The sequence below is a fragment of the Lepus europaeus genome, chromosome 11, assembly GCF_033115175.1.
Source record: "Lepus europaeus isolate LE1 chromosome 11, mLepTim1.pri, whole genome shotgun sequence".
Classification (NCBI taxonomy): domain Eukaryota; kingdom Metazoa; phylum Chordata; class Mammalia; order Lagomorpha; family Leporidae; genus Lepus; species Lepus europaeus.
Window position 1 is genome coordinate 37,248,599 of NC_084837.1, and position 27,124 is coordinate 37,275,722.

General features: G+C 40.3%; 1 protein-coding gene and 1 pseudogene across 1 annotated transcript in view; one reads left to right on the plus strand and one right to left on the minus strand.

Moving 5' to 3' along the window:
• Window positions 1-27,124, minus strand: part of TTC6 (tetratricopeptide repeat domain 6) — a 267,326-nt gene that overhangs the window by 131,537 nt on the left and 108,665 nt on the right. The window contains exons 5-7 of the mRNA XM_062206582.1: window positions 25,048-25,178; window positions 20,065-20,259; window positions 2,106-2,247 (exon numbers count right to left, since the gene is read on the minus strand). Of these exons, the coding sequence (XP_062062566.1) occupies window positions 2,106-2,247; window positions 20,065-20,259; window positions 25,048-25,178 (468 nt within the window). The remainder of the gene's footprint in view (window positions 1-2,105; window positions 2,248-20,064; window positions 20,260-25,047; window positions 25,179-27,124) is intronic.
• LOC133769707 (aspartate--tRNA ligase, mitochondrial-like) lies at window positions 4,334-6,280 on the plus strand (annotated as a pseudogene).

The following is a 27,124-nucleotide window of genomic DNA, read 5'->3' on the forward strand; positions in this document are numbered from 1 at the left end:
GGAAGATATGTGTGTGTATGTGTGTGTGTGTGTCTTCCCCTCTCTGTGAAACTCTCCTTTCAAATAAATAAAACCTAAAAATAAAATAAAAATAAACTCCTGTTTACCTAACCCTCCACCAAACTACCTCTCCTCCAGTGAGAAGGGAAGAAGTGGCTCATTACTACTAGATGGGGGTGGAGGTGGAAACCCGGATCCCCACAGGTCTCAACTGACAGATGGAGAAGCCTTATTACCATTCTATCAAGATCAAATTCCCAACTCCGGACTGCATCTTCTATGTCACTACCCTGGCAACAGTGTGGGAGTGCCTCGAGATAATCCAGCGGGTGTGGTGGTCTAGCCTTCCCACTAGGCCTTTGTTGGTGAAGGCAGGGATGGAGCCACAGTTTTTTGCTGGTGGTTGGATTTAGTTTTCTTCCCCAGTGTTTGTCTAGAATAGACAAGTTATATTTGTCTTTTAAAATTCTGTTTTCCTTTGGTTAGAAACATCAAGCTTTCTGTTGGGGCTTTTTTTATTTTCTATTTATTTATTTAGTGTCTTTAATTGTTGGTGTTTCTGTATTACTAGCTTTTCTCTAAACAAGTCTAAGATACATGGAGCAAAACAGATAAACCAGGAAGTTTACTCACTACCATCTCATCTCAATCTTCAGGCCCTAAAGTTCCCAGCTAGAATGCCTCTTTCTCTTTACCTGTAGAGTGTAATGTCCAGGGTTTTTAGTCACACTTTGTAGAAAGAATTGGGAAAAGTGATTTTATATCAACGTTCTGAGAGTGGATGTCTTGCAATGAAATTTCAAGAAACTATCCCCATATTAAGTTTTGGTGTATTATCAAAGAATATCCATAATTGCTTAAGAAAGGCTATTGAAATCTTTTCATTTTCTAACGACATGTTCATTTGACAGCAGAATTTTTTTCATATACTGCATCCAAAGAAAAGTCACAAACTGAATGCAGAAGCAGATATGAAAATATAGCTGTTTTCTATTAAGCCATACAGTAAGGAGATTGAGAGAGAGAGAGAGAGACAGTGAGAGAGAGAGAAAGGAAAGAAGGAAGAGAAAGAGAGAAGGAGGGAGGGAGGAAAGAGGGAAAGAGAGAAGAAAGAAAAAGAAGAAAGCTTAGTTTTCTCATTACTATTTCTGCTTTCAAAATATAATTTTTTGTGAAACTATATTATTTATGTAAGCATATTGATTTTATTACTCCTAGTCTTAAATATTTTAGCATTTTCATTTCTAGTCAATAGATATAACTCACTTTAACAACTATTGAGGTCCTAAGTAAATTTTTAGGTACAAAAAATTAAAAAGCATAAGAAACTGTGAGGTAGAGAAAACTAACATCAGAGAAAATTCATGGCCAGCGCTGCGGCACAGCAGGTAAAAGCCCTGGCCTGAAGCGCCAGCATCCCATACAGGAGCTGATTCGAGACCCAGCTGCTCCACTTCCGATCCAGCTCTCTGTTATGGCCTGGGAAAGCAGCAGAAGATGGCCCAAGTCCTTGGGCCCTGCACCCACATGGGAGACCCGGAAGAAACTCCTGGCTCCTGGCTTCGGATCAGCACAGCTCTGGCTGTTGCAGCCAATTGGAGAGTGAACCATCGGATGGAAGACCTCTCTCTCTCTCTCTCTCTCTCTCTGCCTCTCCTTCTCTCTCTGTGTAACTCTTTCAAATAAATAAATAAATCTTTAAAACAAAAAAAGAAAATTCATAGTTTTAATGACCTGTGATTACTTTAAAATTTATATGTATATATGGGTGTATATGGGTGAAATGGTCATTTTTCCATTCAATTACTGTGTATAGCCATTGTCTATATTCTTACTAAACTAGGGTCTTTTGCTTTTTATTTGTTAAACTTTTTATCCAGTGAAGCATTAAGTCTTTTTACTGTAATGTAAAGTTAAAATATTTTATCTCAAAAATTAAAAAAAAAATGTAGAGGAAGGAAGGGTTAGAGGGAGACGGGGAATGGTGGGAGCAGGGGGGAAAGGAATATCATTATATTAGAACTGTATCCACAAACTATGTTGAATCTGTTAAAAACTAAATTTTTAAAAACATAAACTATAATTTAGTTTAAAAAAAATCTTACTTCTTCTCCCAACACTTGCAGATAAGGTTTCTGAGCATGCTCTCCAGCTGTCTGTGGCAATTCAGAGACTACCCCTTGTGCTATTGAAGGAATACTAGCATATTCTTGATTTTCATCCATAACAGGAATTCCATACAGTATTCTACAGGGTGGGGAAAAAAATCAGTTTTTAAGTCATTGACAATGTAGTTGTTTGCTTTAGTTTCATACCTCAGCTGAAATAAACACATTGACATCCGTCATCTGTACTAAACAATTTGTACAGAAGTCAGATAATAATGAGAAATCATCCAAAATAATTTAATGTTGTTCCAAATACATTATCCTTTGTGTGTATATTTTTATTTATTTGACAGAAAGAGAGAGATAGAGACAAAGAGAAAGCTCTCTTCAGCAGGTTCATCCCCCAAACGCTTGCAACAATCCCCAGTCGTGTGTAAACCAGGAGTCAGAACTCAATCCAGTTCTACATGAGCAGCAGAAACACAACCATGTGAGGCCATCACAAAAGCCTGCCATGGTCTGAATTAGCAGGAAACTGGAGTCAGCAGCTGGAGCTGGGTTCCAGAGGTCTATCATAATCAGCGCCTTAAACACTAGATGAAATGCCCACGCCTCATGATAGTTTTGTTTCATTACACTGGAATAATAAATTTACCCTAAGATAGTTCAATTCAAAAAGAAGTAAAAAGATCCTTATCTTCTATCTCTCACCTGCACTCCATTCCATTTCATCTCGTGCACTATGGCAAAGCACCAGCTTAAGCAGCACTGGCTCCTCAAATTATAGTTTTCCTTTTTTGATTCACATCTTGCTAACATGAACAGAAAATTGGGCATCAGGTGTTCCCTTCTACTCTACAAGCTACTTATATAGAAGATTACATATGGGGTCAGCATTGTGGCACTATCTGTAATGCCAGCATCCTATGAGTGCTGGTTTGAGTCACAGCTGCTCCACTTTCAACCCAGCTCCCTGCTAACATGGCTGAGAAAACAGCAAAGATGACCCAAGTACTTGGGCCTCTGCTGCCCACATGGGAGACTCAGATGGAGTTCCAAACTCCTGACTTTGGCCTGGCCCATCCTGGCCATTGTGGCCATTTGGAAAGTGAACCAGTAGATGAAAGACCTCTTTGGCCAGCATCGTGGCTCAACAGGTTAATCCTCTGCCTAGCGGCGCCGGCACACTGGGTTCTAGTCCCGGTCGGGACACCGGATTCTGTCCCGGTTGCCCCTCTTCCAGGCCAGCTCTCTGCTATGGCCCAGGAGTGCAGTGGAGGATGGCCCAAGTGCGTGGGCCCTGCACCCACGTGGGAGACCAGGAGAAGCACCTGGCTCCTGCCTTCGAATCAGCATGGTGCGCCGGCCACAGCACGCTGGCCACGGCAGCCATTGGAGGGTGAACCAATGGCAAAGGAAGACCTTTCTCTCTGTCTCTCTCTCTCACTGTCCATTCTGCCTGTCAAAAATTAAAAAAAAAAAAGAAAGACCTCTTTCTGTCTCTCCCTGGATTCATTCTAACTCTATCTTCCAAATAAATAAATAAACTCAAAAAAAAATTTAAAAAAAAAAGAATACATATGGAAATACAAAACTTACAACCAAAAGCCTTAAATGGACTAGAGATGAGATAAATTAAAAATATGAAGCCAAAATGTGTCACTAATGACTGAGCCATAGACTGCTGGAAAATACAAATGCAAGGGGGCTTGGCTTACAGTAGCCATCAGAGTGTGGACTCAGGCTCTAGGAGAGTTTTAGATTTGCTAGCCTTCTACTTCCAAAAGACCTGCTCAGATCTGAAAGATGAGACTACTTCTAGTTTCTGGTTCTGACCTGGGAGCCTTTAGGAATATATAGAAAGAAGAGAAGGACATGTGCCTCTAAATTGTATCTGGCTCGTGCCTAGCACTTCTGTGTGGAATCATTCTCTTGTCACCTCTGGATGCATCCTTGTTGAATAGAAATGGAAACTGATTCACCGAGATGGGAAAAAGATCTTTCCCTTATGCACACTCCCAGGGACCCGAAAGCCCTTGAAAATTTATCTGGTTTCTAGATGTGTCATCAAATGTTCTAAAGAAGAGGGCTTAAACACTGGAGAAGAGAGTGGGAACTCCTAGAATTTTGCCAATACTGTATACTTCCAAAGCTGACTTCTGACCACTGGCCAACACTGAAAGCATGGGATTTGTGATTATCCCTCACCATTCTGTAGCTCCAACATGTACTTCCCTTCTTGGTTACTCATCTCAGCTATACACAGGTTTATCCAGACGCATTGCAAGTACCACTCAGCCAATCTGGGGTTCTCCATCCAGAGGTCTGGTGCAGAGTTCACAGGGGCTAAGTCTGGGTGAAAACAGCACAGACATCTGTCTCTGCCCAGCCCTTCTGTCTGTTGCCTAAAGCAGGAGTGCTTTCATTCAACTTTTTCCTCAGTCTTAACTGGATGGCCTACATATGTAGGTTTTTTCTCTTGAGTTTTTTAAAAAGGCTGCCAAAGGCATTCAGGAGCTTTGCAGTCTGAACCAACTACGTGCAGAGAATTGTGTTCTCACTTGGGCCAAGAAGTCCTCTGTGCGAATGCATTCAGTATCGAAGCAAAACATCTTTCTGGTCCTAAGAGACTTCCATGGGTTTGTACAAGTTGCCATTCCTCGGGATAAGCCAGACACTTCTGTGAAGGTGTTATATGAAGTTTGTTATATGGAATCTGTGGTGCAAGCGCCATCAACAGTCATTTCTTGACCTTCAGGACAAGAGAATCCAAAATGCCAACAGATGTGATTTCAATTAAAGTTAAAATAGCTGAGCTTCTGAACTGCTGCCAGGAACCGCCTTGTGAAATTAAGGACTTTGTGAAGAAAACAGAAGCTCTTCATTTGTAGCATACACTGCTTAGACCTCTACAGTTTCCAAATGCAGTATTAACCTGTGACTGAGGTCCAGCAAGGTCATGAAAATGCACAGACATCTCTGTTGGAAACCCCAACATGGCTCAAGAGAACTCCAGAGAGCTGAAGAGAGTTTTTAGGGCCACCCAGGGAATCTGGGAAGCTTCACTCTCCCATTCAGAGTCCTCAACAGTTTAAGCAGATGGTTGGACACTTGGACAGATGTTTTCAGGCTATGCAATGCTATCGAGATGAAGACTCAACACCAGACAGCCAGCCCAAGTCTACTCAGGTTGCTGAGATGCTTTTTGTAGACCAGATGGGATCGAGTTTAACTGAAAGTTGCTTCAGTACTTCTGGCCCAGCAACAATCCTAGGGTGGTTATTCTTCTTTCTATGATTTTTTGCTGAGGCACTCACCACATATGGAACTGATAAAACCAACAGTCACTTTGAGATGAAGAGCACAGATATCAGTAATGTGTTCACACACACATAGATTGTATTTCCTCAACAAGAGCTTAGAAAGTCCCCAGAGAACTTTCAAAGCCTTATGTATCCCTGAAGGAGTAAAGTACTTAAAAAGCAAAGACATTGGGTCCACTAAAAAACCTGACACTGACTATTTTAATTAGGAGGTTTCATTTATATTCCTAGAGGCCAATAAAAATTGGAATGCTTGCGTTGCTAAATTCATAATGAAGGAGTAAAGATTGGAATTAATCAGCCGAATGGAGAGCCAAGAGGAAGGTATGACTGTGCTTCCAGAGAGCACAAGAAAGCATGCTCTTTGTTGGGAGTGTTATAGCTGTGATACGTTGACCTGGAATTAAGGAGAGTGGTGCTCCATGATACAGTTCTGTTCTTCCGTTTGCGTGGTGGACTTTCCAATCTTCTTCCTTCCCAATGAGCAAAATCCCACAGAGCTGGAGTCAGCTCATTACTCACTTTCTGCTCCCCAGCCTAGTGACTCCAACTCTGAGAAGGTCCATAGCCAGCACTGTGACATGGCAGTGGGCCAAATTCACAATGCAGAGCTGTGGCTTTACAGCCTGGAAATGATACCAGAGAAAAATGGGAAATTTCTGTCCCCTCTGCTCCAGGGTTTAGATTATGGGGCTCACCCTCAGGGAGGAATTTCATTAGGGCTGACACTGAAGCTCCAGAGATGTCACAGCCTGCCACAAATCCTTCCAGGGACATGGTCTCAGGAGCAACGCCCCAGATCCTGTCCCTCTTGAAGGACTGATGCCTTATCCTATCTGGATTTCCTGACCAATAGACTCAGAGGCAGAAAAAAAATCTCACTGAATTACTCACACGAGTCAAAAAGTTGAGCTTTTGAGTTTTAGTCTTTGTTTCCCCAATGCTAAAATCATATGCAGCATTCTGCCACAGACCTGACAAGCCTTTAGGTGGAAGTAATCTAGACAACATTCTTCATCACAGGGAAGAAATAGATTGCATATATTCAATCTTTGCTTGGTAACGTGTATCACTAGGACTATTTTGGAGGATGGGACTTTTCTGGAAGTTCCTGTTAACTTGGAGAGTTGTGAAAGCCAGCTCTTGGGTGAGTTGGTGTTTTCTAATCACGTTTTCCATATCAAATGTAGATTATTCACTTTGGACAAAGGTAATCTGATCATGTGAGAAATGTAGGAAAATGATTGCCCCTGTGAACTGGTCATTGATGGAGGGTTCAGGACACCCAGTCACATTAAGAGAATCATATAAATTTAGCCAAAAAATGCATTTCATCCATCATCATAATATAGCAGGAAGAAGCATAATATAATTCAAAAACATCAATATTTGAAATAAGTGTCATAAAATCTTATTCAGTGTTTTCAGTGTTTCATTTTCAGTACATTACATAAATCTCTCTAGCCTCCTTTCTTTTTTTTTTTTTTTTTTTTGGACAGGCAGATTTAGACAGTGAGAGAGAGAGACAGACAGAGAGAAAGGTCTTCCTTTTCTGTTGGTTCACCCTCCAAATGGCCACTATGGCTGGCTTTGAAGCCAGGAGCCAGGTTCTTCCTCCTGGTCTCCCATGCGGGTGCAGGGCCCAAGGACCTGGGCCATCCTCCACTGCACTCCCGGGCCACAGCAGAGAGCTGGCCTGGAAGAGGGGCAACCGGGACAGAATCTGGCGCCCCAACCAGGACTAGAACCCAGGGTGCCAGCGCCGCAGGTGGAGGATTAGCCAAGTGAGCCAAGCCGCCGGCCTCTTAGCCTTCTTTCCTGCTCATGTGAAATGCAAACAAAACTTTCACTAGCCACCTCACAGGGTTGTTGTTGCAATAATCAGAGTAGACAATAAATGTAGAAGAAAATGTAAGTGGAAATGCTTTGAATAACTATGAAGCATTACACAAATATAAACAAATACATGTGTACCTACATGTATTTTATAGCTTAAGATCAAACAAAATTATTATCTGTCATAAAAGAAAAACAGTAGTTTTATGAATCAGTATATGTTTAAATTCCCTTTATAAAGAAAATCATTAATCTCTTAATAATATTTTCTCTCAATTCTAATTTAACATACTAGTTGACTTCACAGCAACCTCAAATGTATAAAGAAGTGAACAGTAAGTTTACTGTGATTTCTTTAAAAATACTTAAAAATAAAAGCTATTATAAATTAATTCAAAATGAGGAAAATGCATTCATTTTTATATTGTAGCACTTACTGTAAAATAAATATAAAAGGACTATAAAGTAGGCTTATACGGACTATATAAATTTCACCTGAAAATATTCAGAGATACCGTTCCCTCTAACTTTATTCCCCAAAAAACCCTTTAATTTAAGTAATACAAACTTCATGTATTTCATAAGTACAACTTTGGGAATACAGTAATTCTTCCCACTATACTGGCTCTCCCCACTGCCCCACTCCTCCTCCCTCTCCCTGTTTGCCCCTGTGAACTGGTCATTGATGGAGGGTTCAGGACACCCATCCCCAGTCCCATTCTCCACTAAGATCCATTTTTTATGTGAAAATATGTATGAATTTATTTATATAAAACACATTTCAAATATCAAATGTGCAAAAATCAATTCTTACTCATTTTCTCTTCTCCTTAACTTTTTAAATTTTTATTTAATGAATATAAATTTCCAAAGTACAACTTTTGGATTATAGCAGCTCCCCCCCCCCATAACTTCCCTCCCACCTGCAACCCTCCCCTCTCCCGCTCCCTCTCCCTTTCCATTAGCATCAAGATTCATTTTCAATTCTCTTTATATACAGAAGATCATTTTAGTATATATTAAGTAAAGATTTCAATGGTTTGCACCCACACAGAAACACAAAGTGCAAAATACTGTTTGAGTACTAGTTATAACATTGATTCACACAGTACAACACATTAAGGACAGAGATCCTACATGAGGAGTAAGTGCACAGTGACTCCTGTTGTTTAATTAACAATTGACACTCTTATTTATGATGTCAGTAATCACCCGAGGCTCTTGTCATGAGCTGCCAAGGCTATGGAAGCCTCTTGAGTTCACAAACTCCGATCTTATTTAGACAAGGCCACAGTTAAAGTGGAAGTTCTCTCCTCCCTTCAGAGAAAGGTACCTCCTTCTTTGATGGCCTGTTCTTTCTACTGGGGTCTCACCCACAGAGGACCTTCGTGTAGGACATTTTTGCCACAATATCTTGGCTTTCCATGCCTAAAATGCTCTAGAGGGATTTTCAGCCAGACTAGAATGCCTTAAGGGCTGATTCTGAGGTCAAAGTGCTATATAAAGTGATTGTCATTCTATGAGTCTGCTGTGTGGACTGCTTCCCATGTGGGAGCATTCATTCCTTTTTAATTCTATCTATTATTATTACCAGACAACCCTATCCATATAATCACTTTAACACTAAGATGGTATTATAACTACCCAGCTTAAGGGTATTTGGGGTCCCACGGCAAGTTTTTTAACTATACCCTTAGAAATAAGTACAGAGAGAAATATATGCAGAACTATACAGCTTTATAGTAACAAACATCATACACTTCATAATTACAACTTTAGTAACATGGTGATTCTTCCCACCACACCCACCCTTTCTCCCCTGCTCCCACCCTTCCTCCTCTGCCCTCTCTTATTCCCATCCTTTTTTTTTTTTATTTTTTTACGTTTTAATATTTTTATTCAGTGGGAGAAATGCATAGGAGATTGAGGGCCCTGTCTAAAAGAAAGAAAAATCTGGATTCATACCGATTATCAGGAGCCTGCCATGTAGAGGAGCATGCGGGCCAGGAAGCAGGGGCAGGTGGCCCATAGGCCAAGCACCCTGGAGGCACAGGCCAGCAAGGGCCCACAATGGCGAAAGGCCAGAAAGAAGAAAGAGAGCTGGACACAGCATGCTCCAGGCTTTTAATCCACTTCCAAAGGGGAGTGGATAATTAACCTGATTGACCGGTGGGCACATAGGTCCCACTCTTATTTTTTACTGAGATCTGTTTTCTTTTTTTTTTTTTTTCTTTTTTTTTGACAGGCAGAGTGGACAGTGAGAGAGAGACAGAGAGAAAGGTCTTCCTTTTGCCGCTGGTTCACCCTCCAATGGCCGCCGCGGCCGGGGCGCTGCGGCCGGCGCACCGCACTGATCCGATGGCAGGAGCCAGGTGCTTCTCCTGGTCTCCCATGGGGTGCAGCCTAGTGAGCCGCGGCGCCGGCTGAGATCTGTTTTCAATTGACTTTATTCCCCTTTGGAAAACATCACCATCTCAATGGTTCAAACTGAATATCTCTTCCTCTCCAGCTTCTCTGTGGGCCCCAATGGCAATCACTCATCCTCTCTACTCTCTCCTTGCAGTATCTCTCCTATCCATTGAACCTTCTCTCATATGAGTCCTGTGATAATCCTTTGCTGTGAGTCCTTTGCTGATCCTTTTCCTCCAGACACTTACTCTTCTAATCCACACTACACATTCCTGCCTGACTTGACATCAGTCATCCTCTCTCCAGAACACTTTAATGACCACACACACACACACACACACACTCACTCAGTATAACCCAAGCGCCTGAACCTGAATGTTAGGGTCCCCTACAGTCTGAGCACCATCGAACTTGCCAACCCTACTTCCTGTCCCCAATTCCCTATGTAAAAGGTGTCCAAGAAGCTGGGATTCCCAAGAGGCAATAGAGGAGACAGGAATGCCAAATGTGTGAGCTATGGGAATGACAAAGGTGAGGCCTTCAGATCTCTTCCATGAGACCTCTACAAAACCCTCTCTGTCAAATCCATAGCTTCTCAGATTCCTTATCTACAGATTCTAATTCAGTAGGTTTGGAATAGAGTCTTGGAGTTACTATGCTTATCAAACTCCCTAGAAGGTCCTGATCCACAGGGAAGTCTAAATATCACTGACACAAGTAGAAAGAGTAAGTCTTTGCAATGAGGCTGAAAACCAAGATTTATCCCTTATTAGCCACTTGATATGCTATGTCGTTGCTTTTTTTTTTTTTTTTTTTTTTTTTTTTACAGGCAGAGTGGACTGAGAGAGAGAGAGAGAGAGTGACAGAGAGAAAGGTCTTCCTTTGCTGTTGGTTCACCCTCCAATGGCCACTGCAGCCAGCGCACTGAGGCCAGCGCACCACGCTGATCTGAAGCCAGGAGCCAGGTGCTTCTCCTGGTCTCCTATGTGGGTGCAGGGCCCAAGCACTTGGGCCATCCTCCACTGCACTCCCGGGCCACAGCAGAGAGCTGGCCTGGAAGAGGGGCAACCGGGACAGAATCCGGCGCCCTGACTGGGACTAGAACCCGGTGTGCCGGCGCCGCAAGGCGGAGGATTAGCCTATTGAGCTGCGGCACCGGCCAGTCGTGGCTTTCTTTTGAATATGGTTTTGTCCCCATCAAAATGTAAATTTTCTTGGTCTGCAAGGTGGCAGCAGTGGCAGATGCAGCATGATGGCATGTGTTTGGGTCATGAATGGATTAATGCCTTTCTCATAGGAATGGGGTAGCCACTGCATGAGTTCAGCCCCTTTTTTTCTCTCTTTTGTACAAGGCCACTTGCCTTTCTGCTTTCCACCATGAGCTGAAGCAACACAAGGTCCTCATCAGATGCAGTCACCTGATCTTAGACTTCTCAGCTTCCAGAACTACAAACCAAAATAACCCTTTTTTCTTTACAGCCAGTCTTGGGTATTCTGTTATAGCAACAGAAAACATACCAAAATAGTTGGGTAGACACCTTTCCTTCCTAAGTCTCAGTTTTCTCATTTAAGAATGGCAACAGTAATTGGGCTTTTTCCAAGTCTAACACCTTGAAATTACATATATATATATATATATATGAATATATATATTGTATATATATGAAGATCTTTGCATACAGTACATTCTCTGTGAGTGGCTGATATTATAATCATAATTTTCAAGGAGGGGGTTGAATGAAGGAGATAAACTGCTATGGTTTGAATGTAGTTGATCCCCTAAGATTGACATGTTCAAAGGCTGGTTCCCAGTGTGGGAATGTTAACAAGGGGTTGGACCTTTAAGAGGTGAAGTCTGGCGGAGATTCTTAGGTCACAGGGGATGCCACCCTCAGATGGGAATAAGGTAGCTTTAATGGGACCCTTAGTTAGCTCTTGTGAGAGGGCAGCTCTCAAAGGAGCAAGCCAGGCTCCTTCATAGTCCACTGGCTTCATATTTGGTAAAGTGATCTCTTCTCCTTCTGCCTCTATGATGCCATCTGATGTGAAGGCGTTCACTGGGGTCAAGTGCATGCCTTTAGACTCCAGAACTGTGAGCTAAATAAGCCTCTTCATGAAGTCACCCAGCCTTGGGTATTTCATTATAACAACAGAAAACAGACTAATACACAAGCCCACCTTTCTCAGGGTGAAACTTAAACCTCTTTCAGAGTCAACATCAGTCTCCCAAGGAGTCAGACATATAAACTATATTCCTTATTGGGGGTTTTGCCAAAGAAGTTTGGAAAACATTCGCTCTCAGCTGTGAGTGCTCTTAAATTATCGCTGCATACATCTTCTGTGAGTTACATAAAAGCTACTGTTAGCCACATCCAACTTTGCATGGAGAAGAGATCTCCCCCTAGCTGCACCTTGGACCCCACCTTGGTACAAGTCCACCAGAGAGGCTTCCCTCTCACAGCTTCATCAGCACTTCCTTAAAAACCCTGTCTTTCAGACTGGCTTACAAAACCTTGAGGGGAACTTCATGGGATGGAGCCCGCAGTCACTTCTAAGTAACTCTCAGATGTGTGCAGGGAAATTTGATGCATGCTCACGTACAAAAGTTTCACCAAAGTAATACTTACATGCAATGGAGTGTCTCTACTAGACACCATTTTTAAAAAGTGCTCATAGCAAACTCACAAATTGATTTCATAACCCACTTACTGGGTTTCAATAAATCATTTGGAAAACATTAACTTGGAGGGGAATGCTGTTAAAAATGTGGACTCATAGGTCTAGATAAAAATTTATAAGAATTTACCTTCTTGAAAATGTTAATCTGCAGATAATCTTTAGCCTTGTATCATTTTTTTTCATTAAAATCTGCAGCAGAGGTATATGAATATTTTATATGATTTTTAAAAATCAGAGAATATAGTCTTGACAAAATAATAAATCTATATATGAATAAGTACATAACTATACAAACTTGGGTTTTTCTTTTTTACAAAATATGACAAGAGAGGGGGAATTGTTTTAAAATCATTGTAACTTCATTGCTACAAGCAAACAGTGACATCTGGTGGAATGACATTGTTTTACTTTTTTAAAAAAATCCAGCTTTCACATATTGGTGGTTATTGAAACACACATTTCCAAATAATGCCTTTTGTGGTATTTCCGTATAAAAACAAATGTATACTAGTCTAACAGTCAAACAGTGAATACTGAAATGACTTTTTATTATCCTAATCTGTATTGTTTAAAATATGTTTAAGGCATTCTAATGAGGCTGTTGTTCAAAATGGATATAATGAAATATAATTGAGGCATTAGTGATTCTGCTTCAAACTCTGCCAGCAACTGTGATTTGGGGTGCAAAACCTGCCTCGGGTTCCTCATCCGTAACATGAGATGTGCAGGCAAGCAGAATGCTCAGATCTCTCGCAGTTCTGATAAACCTACTTCTGAGTCACAGATCACCAGCTAGACCTCAAACAGGGATTAAGTCTAATGCTCCTGGGCATAGGTCATTGCCTGGATTATTCAGCAAGAAAACAAGGCCAAGTAAGAAGGTGTGAGGGCAGTAATAGCCTGACCACTGAGAACGGCAGAGAGTGAAGGAAGCAGGGGGCAGTAAGGGAAGGTCAGTCCCAGATGCTCATGCTGGAAGGAAATAAAGAGCAGAAGACAGAACAGTAACAGACCATAGGTGATGGCACACTGCAACTGGCATCAGGTGATCCAGCATGGGGCGATGGCACATCCTCGGGGGGCAACCAGCAATGGGGAATACAGAACGGGCAATACTCAAGGCTCCACAGCTTCCAGTACTTGCATAATTTCCACCACGGAAGTCTCTCACAGTTAACAAGTTCCCATTCATGACCTAGACCTACAAGAAGGATTTTCAGTTCCTAGGAGGAAACAAGCAATAGTACCACAGACTCTCCCCCAACCTAGACAGAAGCCCTGCTTCCAAAACTGGGTCACAATGAATCAAATACAAATAACCAAGGGTAAGTAAAATATATCTCTCCTTATGTAACTAGAACTCTTCAGGTTTCTTTCTGGCTTAGGTCAGGACTGGTCTTGAAAACAGGATAGATGGCCGGCGCCACGGCTTACTAAGCTAATCCTCCACCTTGCGGCACCGGCACACAGGGTTCTAGTCCTGGTCAGGGCACCGGATTCTGTCCCGGTTGCCCCTCTTCCAAGCCAGCTCTCTGCTGTGGCCAGGGAGTGCAGTGGAGGATGGCCCAAGTGCTTGGGCACTGCACCCACATGGGAGACCAGGAGAAGCACCTGGCTCCTGCCATCGGATAAGCGCGGTGCGCCGGCCACAGCGCGCCAGCCGCGGCGGCCATTGGAGGGTGATCCAACGCCAAAGGAAGACCTTTCTCTCTGTCTCTCTCTCTCACTGTCCACTCTGCCTGTTAAAAAAAAATAAAAAAAAAAAAACAGGATAGAATGAGTATTCAGAAGGAAGCACAGAGAGAAAAATGTTACTATTGTTCACAAATTCACAAAACAGTGGGAAATAATAGAAACCACATTTAGAACATGAGAGACCTGAGTTTATGTCCCAGCTTTTAACATCTGTATAAATATAGACTAGTTACTTAATCACTGCACTGCATTCTTTTCATTTGGGACATGGAATGATTTTATCAACTTCATAAAGTTGTTGTTAATACAGAATTACATGACAGTGTAGATAATTTTCTGTTTTATTATCCAGCATCACTACCCTATTCGGAAGGTTTGGATACAATATTTCAAATAGAAGTATACCTCATATGGTTGATTTGTAAGCTGTTAGGTAGTAGTGGTGGGAAGTCAAAAAAATTATTCGTGGGAGACATATAGGTTTACCCTGATTGGACAATACATAATATACACATTGTACTCCATAATTATGTACAATTTTATATGTCAGTTAAAATTTTATAAAATGTTTTAAAAATACTCATGCACCTACATTTACATTTAATTATATATAAGAATAGAAAAGGAATATAAGAAATATAAACTGTCAAAATAACATCTACAATGTTACTTTTGTAAATGTATACACAATTATATGTACTATATGAGTGTGCACAGGAAATAAGCTTATAACAATCTTTACCATATAAAAACTCAATAGGGAAATGGGGGGTTGGCCTTCCTAAGAAAGATACCAAGATTAGAACCCATAAAGAAAATAATATCTGGCTTTTACTACATAAAAATCAAAATTTCTGGGGCTGGCGCTGTGGCACAGTGGGTTAACGCCCTGGCCTGAAGAGCCGACATCCCATATGGGCACCGGTTCAAGACCAGGCTGCTCCACTTCCCATCTAGCTCTCCGCTATGGCCTGGGAAAGCAGTAGATGACCGAAGTCCTTGGGCTCCTGCATCCACACTGGAGACTCAGAAGAAGCTCCTGGCTCCTGGCTTCAGACCAGCTCAGCTCCAGTCACTGTAGCCATCCAGGGAGTGAACCATCAGATGGAAGACCTCTCTCTCTCTCTCTCTCTATGCCTCTTGTCTCTCTGTGTAACTCTGACTCTCAAATAAATAAATAAATCTTTAAAAAACTCAAAATTTCTATATAGTACAAAACACCATAAATAAAACAAAAACCTACAAAAAAGTGAAAAAGTGTCTACAATATGTATGGCAAATTATTAAATCCTCAATACAAAAACACCACTTACAAATGAATAAAAAAAATGAATGACAACACCACTTTTACCACTGGCTGCTGCGGCCAACGCACTGTGGCCGGCGCACTGCGCTGATCCAAAGCCAGGAGCCAGGTGCTTCTTCTGGTCTCCCACGTGGGTGCAGGGCCCAAGCACTTGGGCCATCCTCCACTGCACTCCTGGGCCACAGCAGAGAGCTGGACTGGAAGAGGGGCAACCGGGACAGAATCCGGCGCCCCGACCGGGACTAGAACCCGGTGTGCCGGCGCCACAAGTAATTCTTAAAAAGTAGAACAGGAGCTGGCTTGCAGAAGGTTAATCCTCTGCCTGCAGCGCCGACATCCCATATGGGTGCCAGTTTTAGTCTCAGCTACTCCTCTTTCAATCCAGCGCTCTGCTGTGGCCTGGGAAGGCAGTGGAAGATGGCCCAAGTCCTTGGGCCTCAGCATCTGCATGGGAGACCCTAAAGAAGTGCCTGACTCCTGGCTTTGGATCAGCCAAGCTGCAGCTATTGTGGCCATTTGGGGAGTGAACCAACAGAAGAAAGACCTTTCTCTCTGTCCTTTCCTCTCACTGTCTGTAACTCTATCTCTCAAATAAATAATTTTTTTTAAAAAGTAGAAAAACAAATTGTCAAGACATCTAAAGATAAGTTCATCCACATTTTTTTATCTAGTCATTAGTAGATGAACATCTGGGTTGATCCCATATCTTAGCTACTGTGAGTTGAGCTGCTATTAACATGGGGTAGTGATATATATGCACATATATATATGGGGGTTGTGATATACACACACACACACACACATACACAATGGAATATTACTCAACCATAAAAAAGAATGACGTCCTTTCTCAACAAAATGTATGCAGAAAGACTGGCTTATTTGTGGTAACTAATACACAGAGTATAAAAAAGGTAATGTATCTGAGTGAAATTGATGTTTTGAGATTTGATTTTTGTTTATAACCCTTGTCTATACTCTCAAGGAACAGTGTTTTTTCTACTGACTATTTCTTGAATTCTTTATTTAGTGGATTATAAACTGAAAGTATGTCATTGTAAAGATTTTAAAAAATAAGAAAGGAAGGAGAAGGGAGGGTGGGAGAGAGGGAGTGAGGGAGAGAGGCTGAGTGGGAAGTATCATTATGCTCCTAAAACTGTAGATATCAACTATGTTCCATTTATATAAATTTTAAAATGTTTAATTAAAAAAATAAGTTCAACCATACCAGAAGTGAATTTTTAAAATAAAAACATATGCTTCCTCATCAAGTTAGAAATAAATTTAAAGAATGACAGTTTGGCAAGAGCATAAGGAAATGAACAGTGTAAAAAATTGCAGAAACAATGTCACAGCAGCTTGGTTAAATTAGTGGATATCAGGAAATACCATAAACATTCATATATAACCTTGAGTGAAAAAAATCATGCAACAAAATGTCATAGATGGTTTAAACATATTAATATACAAGAGATGCCTGGAAAGCTGTTCACTGAATGGTTAACATCAACCTAAGAATCTAAGCAATGATAGTAAAAATCTGAAATCTGAAATTCTACACTAATAATACTAACTAAATGTCTAGAAACTTAAAAGCATAAACATTATTTTCAAAGCAAAAATACAGTCCATAAAGAATATTTTTTAAAATTCTCATCAAAATTGCTACTTAGCAATATAAATATACATTGTGATATCAAATAACCGTAAGTATATACCATTTCTTCCCACTAAAATGTATTATATTTGCCAGAAACAATAATTACTATATACAGAACTAGTAAAGTATTCAAACTATATAACCACAAGTTTACCATTCTTTGGAGGTAACTGTTCATTGCAAAGAAAATACAAAAAGTCACAACATGAAAGAGTATTCATTTTATGTTTACAATTACCTTTCTTGAGAACACTTATTAGTGCAGAAAAAATTATACATTTCTGTGAATTTGTAGGCTCAACAGACAGATATAGTTTGAAAAGGTTAAGCTATGTTTAGCAAGGTAATCCTCAAGAGATGGATGCTAGAGAATTAAATATTCAGCACTTAAATTAACTTCTTATTTGGTACTTAGGAACAAATTGCCAAGAATTATCATCATCAAATAGAACTCTTATTGACTCTCTTAGAAAAGGAAAGTGAGGTCTACTTGAAGAAAAATATTTTTAGAACTGGAAAGAAACCAACATTTTTAACAATTTGCATGAATAATAGGAGCTCTAAGTCCTCAAAATTATGTGCTTGCCTTGCACAATGTGAATGGAAATGACTTGAAATAGAATAAGCCAGATAAAGAAGGCCAAATTCATTATGCTTTTGCTCATATGTAAGATTTAATATATAAGAATATTTTTAAATGTGTGGATGTCATATTATTTGATATACGGGTAGTTATAAATGTTTTCTTCACTGTATTATACCCACCACATAACATGCCCTTCTTTCCTCACTTTATCTCTTGTCATGAATCCAGCTTTCAAGGAAAATAACAGGGGCCGGCGCTGTGGCATAGCAGGTAAAGCCACCGCCTGCAGTGCTGGCATCCCATATGGGAACCCATTCGTGTCCCGGCTGCTCCACTTCTGATCCAGCTCTCTGCTATGGCCTGGGAAAGCAGTAGAAGATGGTTCAAGTCTTGGGTCCCTGCAACCGTGTGGAAGACCCAGAAGAAGCTGCTGGCTCCTGGCTTCAGATGGGTGCAGCTCCAGACGTGGTAACCATCTGGGGAGTGAACCACTGAATGGAAGACCTTTCTCTCTCTCTACCTCTGCCTCTCTGTAACTCTGCCTTTCAAGTAAATAATCTTAAACACCGGCATCCCACATGGATGCTGGTTCAAGACCCGGCTGCTCCACTTCCGATCCAGCTCTCTGCTATGGCCTGGGAAAGCAGTGGAAGATGGCCCAAGTCCTTGAGCCTCTGCACCCACATGGAAGACCTGGAAGAAGCTCCTGGCTCCTCGCTTCGGATCAGCACAGCTCCAGCCGTTGTGGCCAATTGAGTACTGGACCATCGGATGCAAGACCTCACTCTCTCTCTGCCTCTCCTCTCTGTGTAACACTGACTTTCAAATAAATAAATCCTAAAAAAATCTTTTTTAAAAAAAGAGTATATTGAAAAAAAAGAAAAATAGCATATATGTGTATGTACATATATATTTACATAAGAAGTGAATTAAACATATGTGTATCTGTATATCGTGTTACATATGAAGTGAATGTTAAAATCACTTTAAAAATTGGTTTTAATTTGAAAATTCCTCATATATATTTTTAAAAACTTGCAAAACTGACTTGATAAATTAAAAGACTACATGTGTATAAAAGTTATCATTGACAAATCCTAAAAATGTGTTTTTGACTAAATAGAAAATAAACATGAGAATGACCTTCTTCTGGGAATTCAAATGAAAACTCACTGTAATTACTAAACACTAGAGAACTAGGTGTTTTTAAACCATGGAAGAATACAGAAATGTGCTCCAATTTTTACTAAAAGTCAAGTTTGAGGAAATGAGTTCAGAACAGATCATGAAAAGTATGGGTAAATTACTAATAATCTTTTGATACCATAGCTAAAATTAATCTTTTAAAACATTATTCTCATATGTATATAGAACAACTATAATACTAAAAATGTTGCTAATAAACAATATTTTTAATGTTCTTAAAACATTTGGGGCCAGTGCAGTGGCTCAATAGGCTAATCCTCGGCCGGCGCCGCAGCTCACTAGGCTAATCCTCCGCCTTGCGGTGCCGGCACACCAGGTTCTAGTCCCGGTCAGGGCACCAATCCTGTCACGGTTGCCCCTCTTCCAGGCCAGCTCTCTGCTGTGGCCAGGGAGTGCAGTGGAGGATGGCCCAAGTCCTTGGGCCCTGCACCCCATGGGAGACCAGGATAAGCACCTGGCTCCTGCCATCGGATCAGCGCGGTGCGCCAGCCGCAGCGCGCCTACCGCAGCGGTCATTGGAGGGTGAACCAACGGCAAAAGGAAGACCTTTCTCTCTGTCTCTCTCTCTCACTGTCCACTCTGCCTGTCAAAAATAAAAAAAAAAATAGGCTAATCCTCAGCCTGTGGCACCGGCACACTGGGTTCTATTCCTGGTCGGGGCACCGGATTCTGTCCCGGTTGCCCCTCTTCCAGGCCAGCTCTCTGCTATGGCCCGGGAAGGCAGTGGAGGATGGCCCAGGTCCTCGGGCCCTGCACCCGCATGGGAGACCAGGAGAAGCACCTGGCTCCTGCCTTCGGATCAGCGCAGTGCACCGGCCGCAGCGTGCCGGCCACAGCGGCCATTGGAGGGTGAACCAACGGAAAAGGAAGACCTTTCTCTCTGTCTCTCTCTCACTCACTGTCTAACTCTGCCTGTCAAAAACAAAACCATTTGGTATATTACTTTCAGGATTTCTACCACCTCTGCTAAAAGGCAGGAGACTTGACAGCATGTACTCTCTCACAGCAGTGAAAACAGGTGCTTTGGACAAGGCAGGGGCAGGATGATAGAAGCTCACTCTCTTTTTTTCCTTAATTGATTAGTGTATAAAATGGAGACCCCGACCTGGCTGTGTCTGCACTGGGGGAGCAATGGGAGTGTAACAACTGCTCCTCTCTGGTGTCCAAGAAAGAATCAACTCTCGAAAACCAAAACCTCAGATTTTCTTTGACAATTTAAATACAGTGTGAAACAAAATCACCAGGAGAATTCTTACCTATTTCTTTGTTCTTCTTCTGTAAAGTGATCATCTAAGAAAGGAAATCCAAATATTTCCCGGAGCATATCGTGGCCTTTCTTGTCAGCGGTGTGATACAGCCGAGAAGCCAGGCGCAAGTCAACAGGCAGCTCCTGAGCTGGGGTGGTGGTGCACAGATCATGAAGGTGGGGGGTGCAGTAGTCATGTGGAATTCTGCAACAGAGACATGAAAGGGAGCTGATTTAGTCCTTTTGCAACTGGCAATTTCATTAAGGTTCTAAAGGATATGTAAGTGTAGGAGGTTGTGTTTAAATCTATCATAATGATTTAAAACAAATTTAATAACACAATCTCAGGCCATTGTCCACAGCTACAAATACATATCCGGTTCCCAGCTAAATATCTCAACCTACATGTTCTACAGACATTCTAGAATCAACAGGGCTAAAAGCAAATCCGTTATCATCCCACCCCTAAACTTCCCTCTCTCCCTCTCTCCTGATTTCTATAACTAATTCCGGGGAGACCATAGTCACGCATCACACATTACTCCTTTGCAACTCTGCTCAAGTGCTGCTGCTGTCTCTGAAGAACAACATAAACAGAGTGATATGAGGCGCATCATCAGTTAACCAGCTCCAGTGGAACCCTGGGCCTCTCCTAGTAAAGCACCATCTCCCTTCTCACTCTGCTGAAATTTGTTTCTTCTCTGTCTTCCCAAAGTACGGAGGAGGGCATGACCATCTATCTTCTTAATCACCAATGCCACTGGCCATCCATTCAATGAACACTTACTGAACAACTACTATGTGCCAGGCTTTGTGCAAGGTGCTTTACACACATTCTTAACTCCCACGATATTTTAGGTATCGTTGTCCTTATTTTGGGGTAGGCTTATTTTGGATCAGTTACCAAATCAGGAGTGACTATTGGGATTCAAACAAAACTTTGATGGCTATAAGCCAAATGTCTTTCCTATTAATGTCTACTGACTCCTGAATGGATACACTACTTCATCCCTACTAAAACATACTTTTACATTAAACAAATGACCTTCTTTTCATCAAATCAAATCAATTTTAGATCTTCAGGTCATATTCTCTTATGACATCCAAATCATAGCTTTAATAATGATGACTCTTCCTGAAATCACTCTTTTTCCATGACACTTAAGCCTGCACAACTCTAGCTTTCCATCTACCTCTCACAAGCATCAAAGTTTGACTTAGTCATTGACTTTTCCTTCTCCAGTTTCTAAACCAGTGTAGCTTCTAGGGTTTGAACTTCTTGTTCAACAGTGCAAATGGCATTTTGCTTTGTGGTCTAAGACACCTGTGTCCCACATCACACTACCTGTGTTCAATTCCCAGCTCTAGCTACTGACTCCAGCTTCCTGCTAATACAGACCATTGGAGGCAACAGTGATGACTCTCGTAACTGGATTCTTGTCACCCACATGGGAGATCTGGATTTTGTCTCAGCTCCTTGCTTCAGTGTCAACCTAACCCCAGCTGTTGTGGGCATTTGAGAAGTTCTCATTAATATTCATTATCTTTCTCTCTTTAAAAATTTTGTTTTTACAAAAAAAGGGAAGTCCTGTTCACCAAGAGCTCCTGTAACTCATCTCACGTATCACTAATTCTTCTGGACAGATTCCTCATCTTCAAGATACAAAGCATCTTCGACTTTCTCTCCCTCACCTGTATATCCAATGAACAACACTCTGTCCCCTGCACACGTCTGCTCAGCTGTACTCCTTCTCTATCCTCACCAGCAGACCCAAGTCAAGGTCCACTTCATCTCAGTCTACACAGGCAAGTGTTTGCCAGTGGGATCGAATACGACACCCTCTGCATCTTCCCCTCTGCAAAATCCTAAAGGATGGATTTTCCTTAAGTACTCCTTTACCTAGCACAATGGCTCTTTGTTACTGCATCTCTCTAATCCTTTCTCTAGGCTCATAGCATCTGGCTTTAATTCCAGAACAGTGGTTAAGACTATAGATTCTGGAGTGAGATACCCTGGATTCAAATCCTTGGTTATAAAGAAGCCAATTCATTTCTCTATACCATGGTAAGTTTTGAAACACAATATTGATGCACCCTGCACAAAGTTGCTTTAGAAAAGAAGAGTGCGTGCATTTAGAAAGTGTCTCTCACATGGCAGAGATGCCTCCAACATCACATCCCAGGACAAATCACAAGGCTAGACCTGTTAGTTCATTCCTGTGTTTAAAGATACAAAGGATTCCACCCTGTAGTGTACAACTAAACATCCTTCAGAGAATATCTCAAGGGCACACTTCACTATAAAGTTTACCTTTTCTTTTTTTTCCTTTTCCTTTCCCTTTTCGAGAAATGTCTCTTTATATATTGCCCTAGCCTTGTGCTACTCATTTTGACCCTTTGTCTAGTCAATGATGGTATGTCCATTGACTGTTCTGTGTGTTTGAGACTGCTTTGGAAATTAGCAAAGTGTAAAGAATATAGACTTTTGGGGCTGGCACAATAGTACAGTAGGCTAAACCTCTGCATGCAACACAGGCATCCCATATGGGCACCAGTTCATTTCCCGGCTGCTCTTCTGATCCAGCTCTCTGCTAATGGCCTGGGAAAGCAGTAGAAGATGGTCCAAGTACTTGGACCCCCACACTCATATAGGAGACCCAGAAGCTCCTGGCTCCTGGCTTCAGATCAGCCCAGCTCTGGCTGTTGCAGCCATCTGGGGAGTGAACCAGCGGATGGAAGACCTTCCTCTCTGTATCTCCCTTTCTCTGTCTGTAACTCTGCCTCTCAAATAAATAAATTCTTATTTAAAGAAAAGAATATAGACTTTAGAGTTGGCTGGGCCTGGATCAGAATATTGGTTTGGACACTTGTATATGTTGTTACTGGCTTTGCTGAAAGTCTTCAGAAAACTTAAAATAAAAATCCCTAATTCTTAACTTTCTCATAACTGATAAAAATAACAGATATATCATTCCCAGTCTATGGGAGTCTTTTAAGAAATGCTTGTTTTGCTTCTACTGCTATTATTAATTTGTACCACACAACAACCAATCCATTGCTAAACATAGTATATATATATTATTGAATTAGTAATAGAAAGTGGTTTATGGAATTTACAAAACAGCCTATGGTCCAACATGAAAAGGACAATGGAATGTGTACATGTCCATGTGAGAAAAGAAAAGAAAATTTAAAGCATTTGGAAATATCTGAGACAAAGAGGCCTAACTAAAGGAGTAAAAGGGTGTACCCAGGAACCCAGGACAATAGGCACTCTGGGTTCCTAAAAAAGGTCTGAAAAATAAGAGGTGATAAAAGGTGAGCTCTGATGTCAAGCTCACCCACACCACCACTCTGCCTGGGACAGGTCCTGGCTAGTGGAATGTGCCTGAGATTACCTTACTGATTTTTTTTTTTCCTGAAGAAAGCATCATGGCCAATCTGAATTCCTATGCTACCATTAGAGTTTTAACAACATAGATCAGCAAGTAAATCTCCCTGGGTTATTGAGATAAATAACATTATGCTGCAATACATGGTTGAATTCCCGAGAAAACAGTTTAAGTTGAGTGTTAGTCACCGGTGAGAAGAGTTAGGTTGAAAAAAAAATGTTGAAAGAGGGAGAAGAAAAGCTTCAAGGAAAAGATTTCTAGAAACAGTTTTCCAGATTGTCTTTTATTAAATAAATTCTAAAATATCAAATTTTTATTCCTCTTATTTCTAATAGAAATTTCTAATTTTCAGTTAATGAATTAAAACATCACTATAAATATCAGTAAGATCTACAAATATTTTTGGCATGCTCAGGAAAGACTGTGTGTTTTTATAGCACTCTCTCCTTAAACAGGACTATTTGTCATTCTTTGAAACACTAAGACATAAAAAAGAAAAGACAGGCTCTGTGTGTGGCCATGCTACTTTGCTTAATGCACTAAATGCAAGGTTTTTTGGGGAAAAAAATCAAGACGTTTCTGCTTCATTGATAATCTGACAGTAACTATTTATTGAAGGTAAAATACTTGTTGTCTGCTATCACTATTTGTTTTAATACATAATCTCACTAACTAAATGAGCTTAAAGCAATGCAGATAAGCAATGGCATGTACAGGGTCACTTAAATGCCAATTTGACTGTTTCATAAACTTTGGAATTCTTTTCCCATGAGTCTATTCTCAGCTACTAAATTGTGAGTAATATCCATTTACAAAGTTTAGGCTAGCCATAAAAAAGGTTGTCTTCCATGTCCAGCACACCTTTCAGTGCCCTAAGCAACAACAAAAGCTAATAATTAAAGCTTCTTTAAACTCCTATAAAGAGTTAAATGAAGAATGATCTAGAATAAACCAACCCATAAAAACCTAGTGGTGGAATGGGGAGAAAACTAGAGTTTCAACAAGGCAAATAGTGAAAGGTAAACCATAATCTGAATTGCATTTACATGCTATCATTCAAAATGTGGTTGTATGTGTAATCCTGGGTAATAAGAAAACCCCATTAAAAATATGAGTTGGGAGGTGGTGAAAGATGAAACATTAGGGTAGAAAAATAGAGAGCCACCTAAATTATCAAATTGATTGACCTGTGGACATTTTGGTATTTTTTATCATAACAATAGCTCCACAATATCATAACAAAATTAACCAATGCGATCGGTTAATCCAAATCAGGAATTGCAGTAACCAAAAATTTCATATCCAACATGTCAATATTTAATTTTCTTTAGCCTCAAAAAGAACTACTTTCATTCCATTTACTGGTACATCATTCAAGTAAGTGCACTGGTCAAAAGGGAATAGAAGAAATCACAGAGAACAGCATATACATCCAGACTATAAAACATGCCTCCAACTTTTCCTCCGAGCTGCTTTATCTTGGATCTCATATATAATTTCTAAAACATTTAGTTTTCCTTTTAGAAAGCACATTTTCATGTTCAAATGCTACCAAATAATTTCACTTCATATAGTAAAATTTGTAAGCTTAAGGAATTTACTTTTTAGGTAGGTTTTGAGCCCGAAGGAATTTTAAAGATTTTCCTGGTCTCAGTGGTGGAATTCCTAAATTACTTTTTTGCATTCGCTTAACTCCTTTCCCTGTGATATGCAATAATTTTGAAGATTTCTCCTGCAAAAAAAGATATATATAAAGTGTGCTGTTAAGGGAATCTATAACATTCGAGTTAGGTCTGTCTCATATTTAATAACCCATCTCATATTTAAACCCCTGATTTCTATATATGTAACAGCATAAATCCTAAAGATGAGTTCTTTCCCTCTAAATCCATTTCTATATTTTTGCATATAAACCTTCACAGCAATAAAAGTGCTAGCACCACACTTATTTATAATATTTTTCATTTATTACTTTGAAATATTGAAGAAGAAATAAGTCTTTCCCTCCATAAATCTACTTAGTTGATATTTTTAATAGAACACATGCTTAGTTTCCCAAGTTTGATATGACTGGTGATTACAAGTACAAACTTAAAAGAACTTCAATGCTATATATATATATATATATATATATATATATATATATTTGACTAATGTTCATCAATTTGTCCTTCTTACAATCGTACTGTTTTCTGTTGGTAGTTCTTGGGAAAAAGTCAAAAGTCAAACACATTTTGTTTCATAAAGCAGTGTCTCTTATTTACAGTATATATAGAGATACAGTTTTTAGATTTCCTAGAAATTTTGCAGAATTCATGGTAATTATACCTATAAAGATATTTTTCTCTGTGAGTTACTCTGCATTGTTTTGAAACAGCTTGAAGAGAGCAGACCTTTCTTGAAGAAAGCAGGATACAGTTGAATAAGTAGGAAGCAACCAGATAAACAAAGTTCTTATAAATTATGTAGGGAGTATAGGCTTGATAGGGGAATAAAGAGAGCTTTTGCAACTTCTTGAATAAAGAAGTAACGAAAAATAATGAAAGTCCAATGAGTACAGAGCTTCCCATCTCGCCATCCAGTTAATCTTTGAATTTTCTCCACAGTACCTCCACCAAGCAGTCATTACCTGGCGTGAACGTGGTCAGGAACAGAGAACTTGGATACATCTAAAGATGGCCACTTTCTCTTTGAAACGCTTCCAGTTGTTGGAATTTCTGTATGTTTATTTTTTACAGAACCTAACAACTTTCATCCACAAGTTTTAATTCCAACTTTATGAACCAAACAGGTACAATTTCGATCTTTTCCATTTGACAGCCAACTATTTGAACAGAGTTTACTCCCCTGGGCCTGCTTTTCCTCCAGATAACCATACTTTTCCCAGTCTCCTCAACTCTCCTTTACATGACAAGGCTTTGCAGGATTGTGCTTCGTCATCTCAAATGCTTTCTCCACTCCTTAATCTGAGTCCTCCTGAGACTAGATACCCAGATTTGAGCATAGCATTTGAGGTGGGATATGACCAGTTTAGCCAATAGAAAAATGATCCTCTTTTATGGCATTTGTCAATCAATGCAAGCTATGATTGCATTTGTCTTCCTATCACAAAGCTACAGTATAGCCTAAATACTGAGTCCTTTTACATTATGTTAATTCATTACATTTCATGCCTTCACACTCTGTTTGTGGGCCCAAAGGCAGAACCATAAATATGTTTATCCCATTTAAATTTCATCTGAGAACTGGCTGACCAAATTTTCAATCACATTTTAAATGTCATCTTCAAATCCAATACATTAGTATTCCATATTTTCATCCAAATTATTGGGAAATAAGTTGAATTGGACACAACTCTACATCACTAATTGTGCTTCCTTGCATAACTAATTACAAATCTATATAGCAGTTTACCTGATGACAATTTCCTCTACAAAACTGCCATTGGGAAGATTTCATAATTGGATTGCTGAAATTCAGATGATACTATCACTTACTACTAATTGCTGAGTTTTCTGTGTGCCCGGTCTCATTTTAAATGCTTTATAGTGAATCATCTATATGTAATCCTCATAACAACAATTATGAGGTAGGCACTGTCATTATGCTCATTTTACAACATGGACACACAATCAAATCAGAAATTTGCCTGGGGCTGGTTTTGTGGCATAGCAGGTA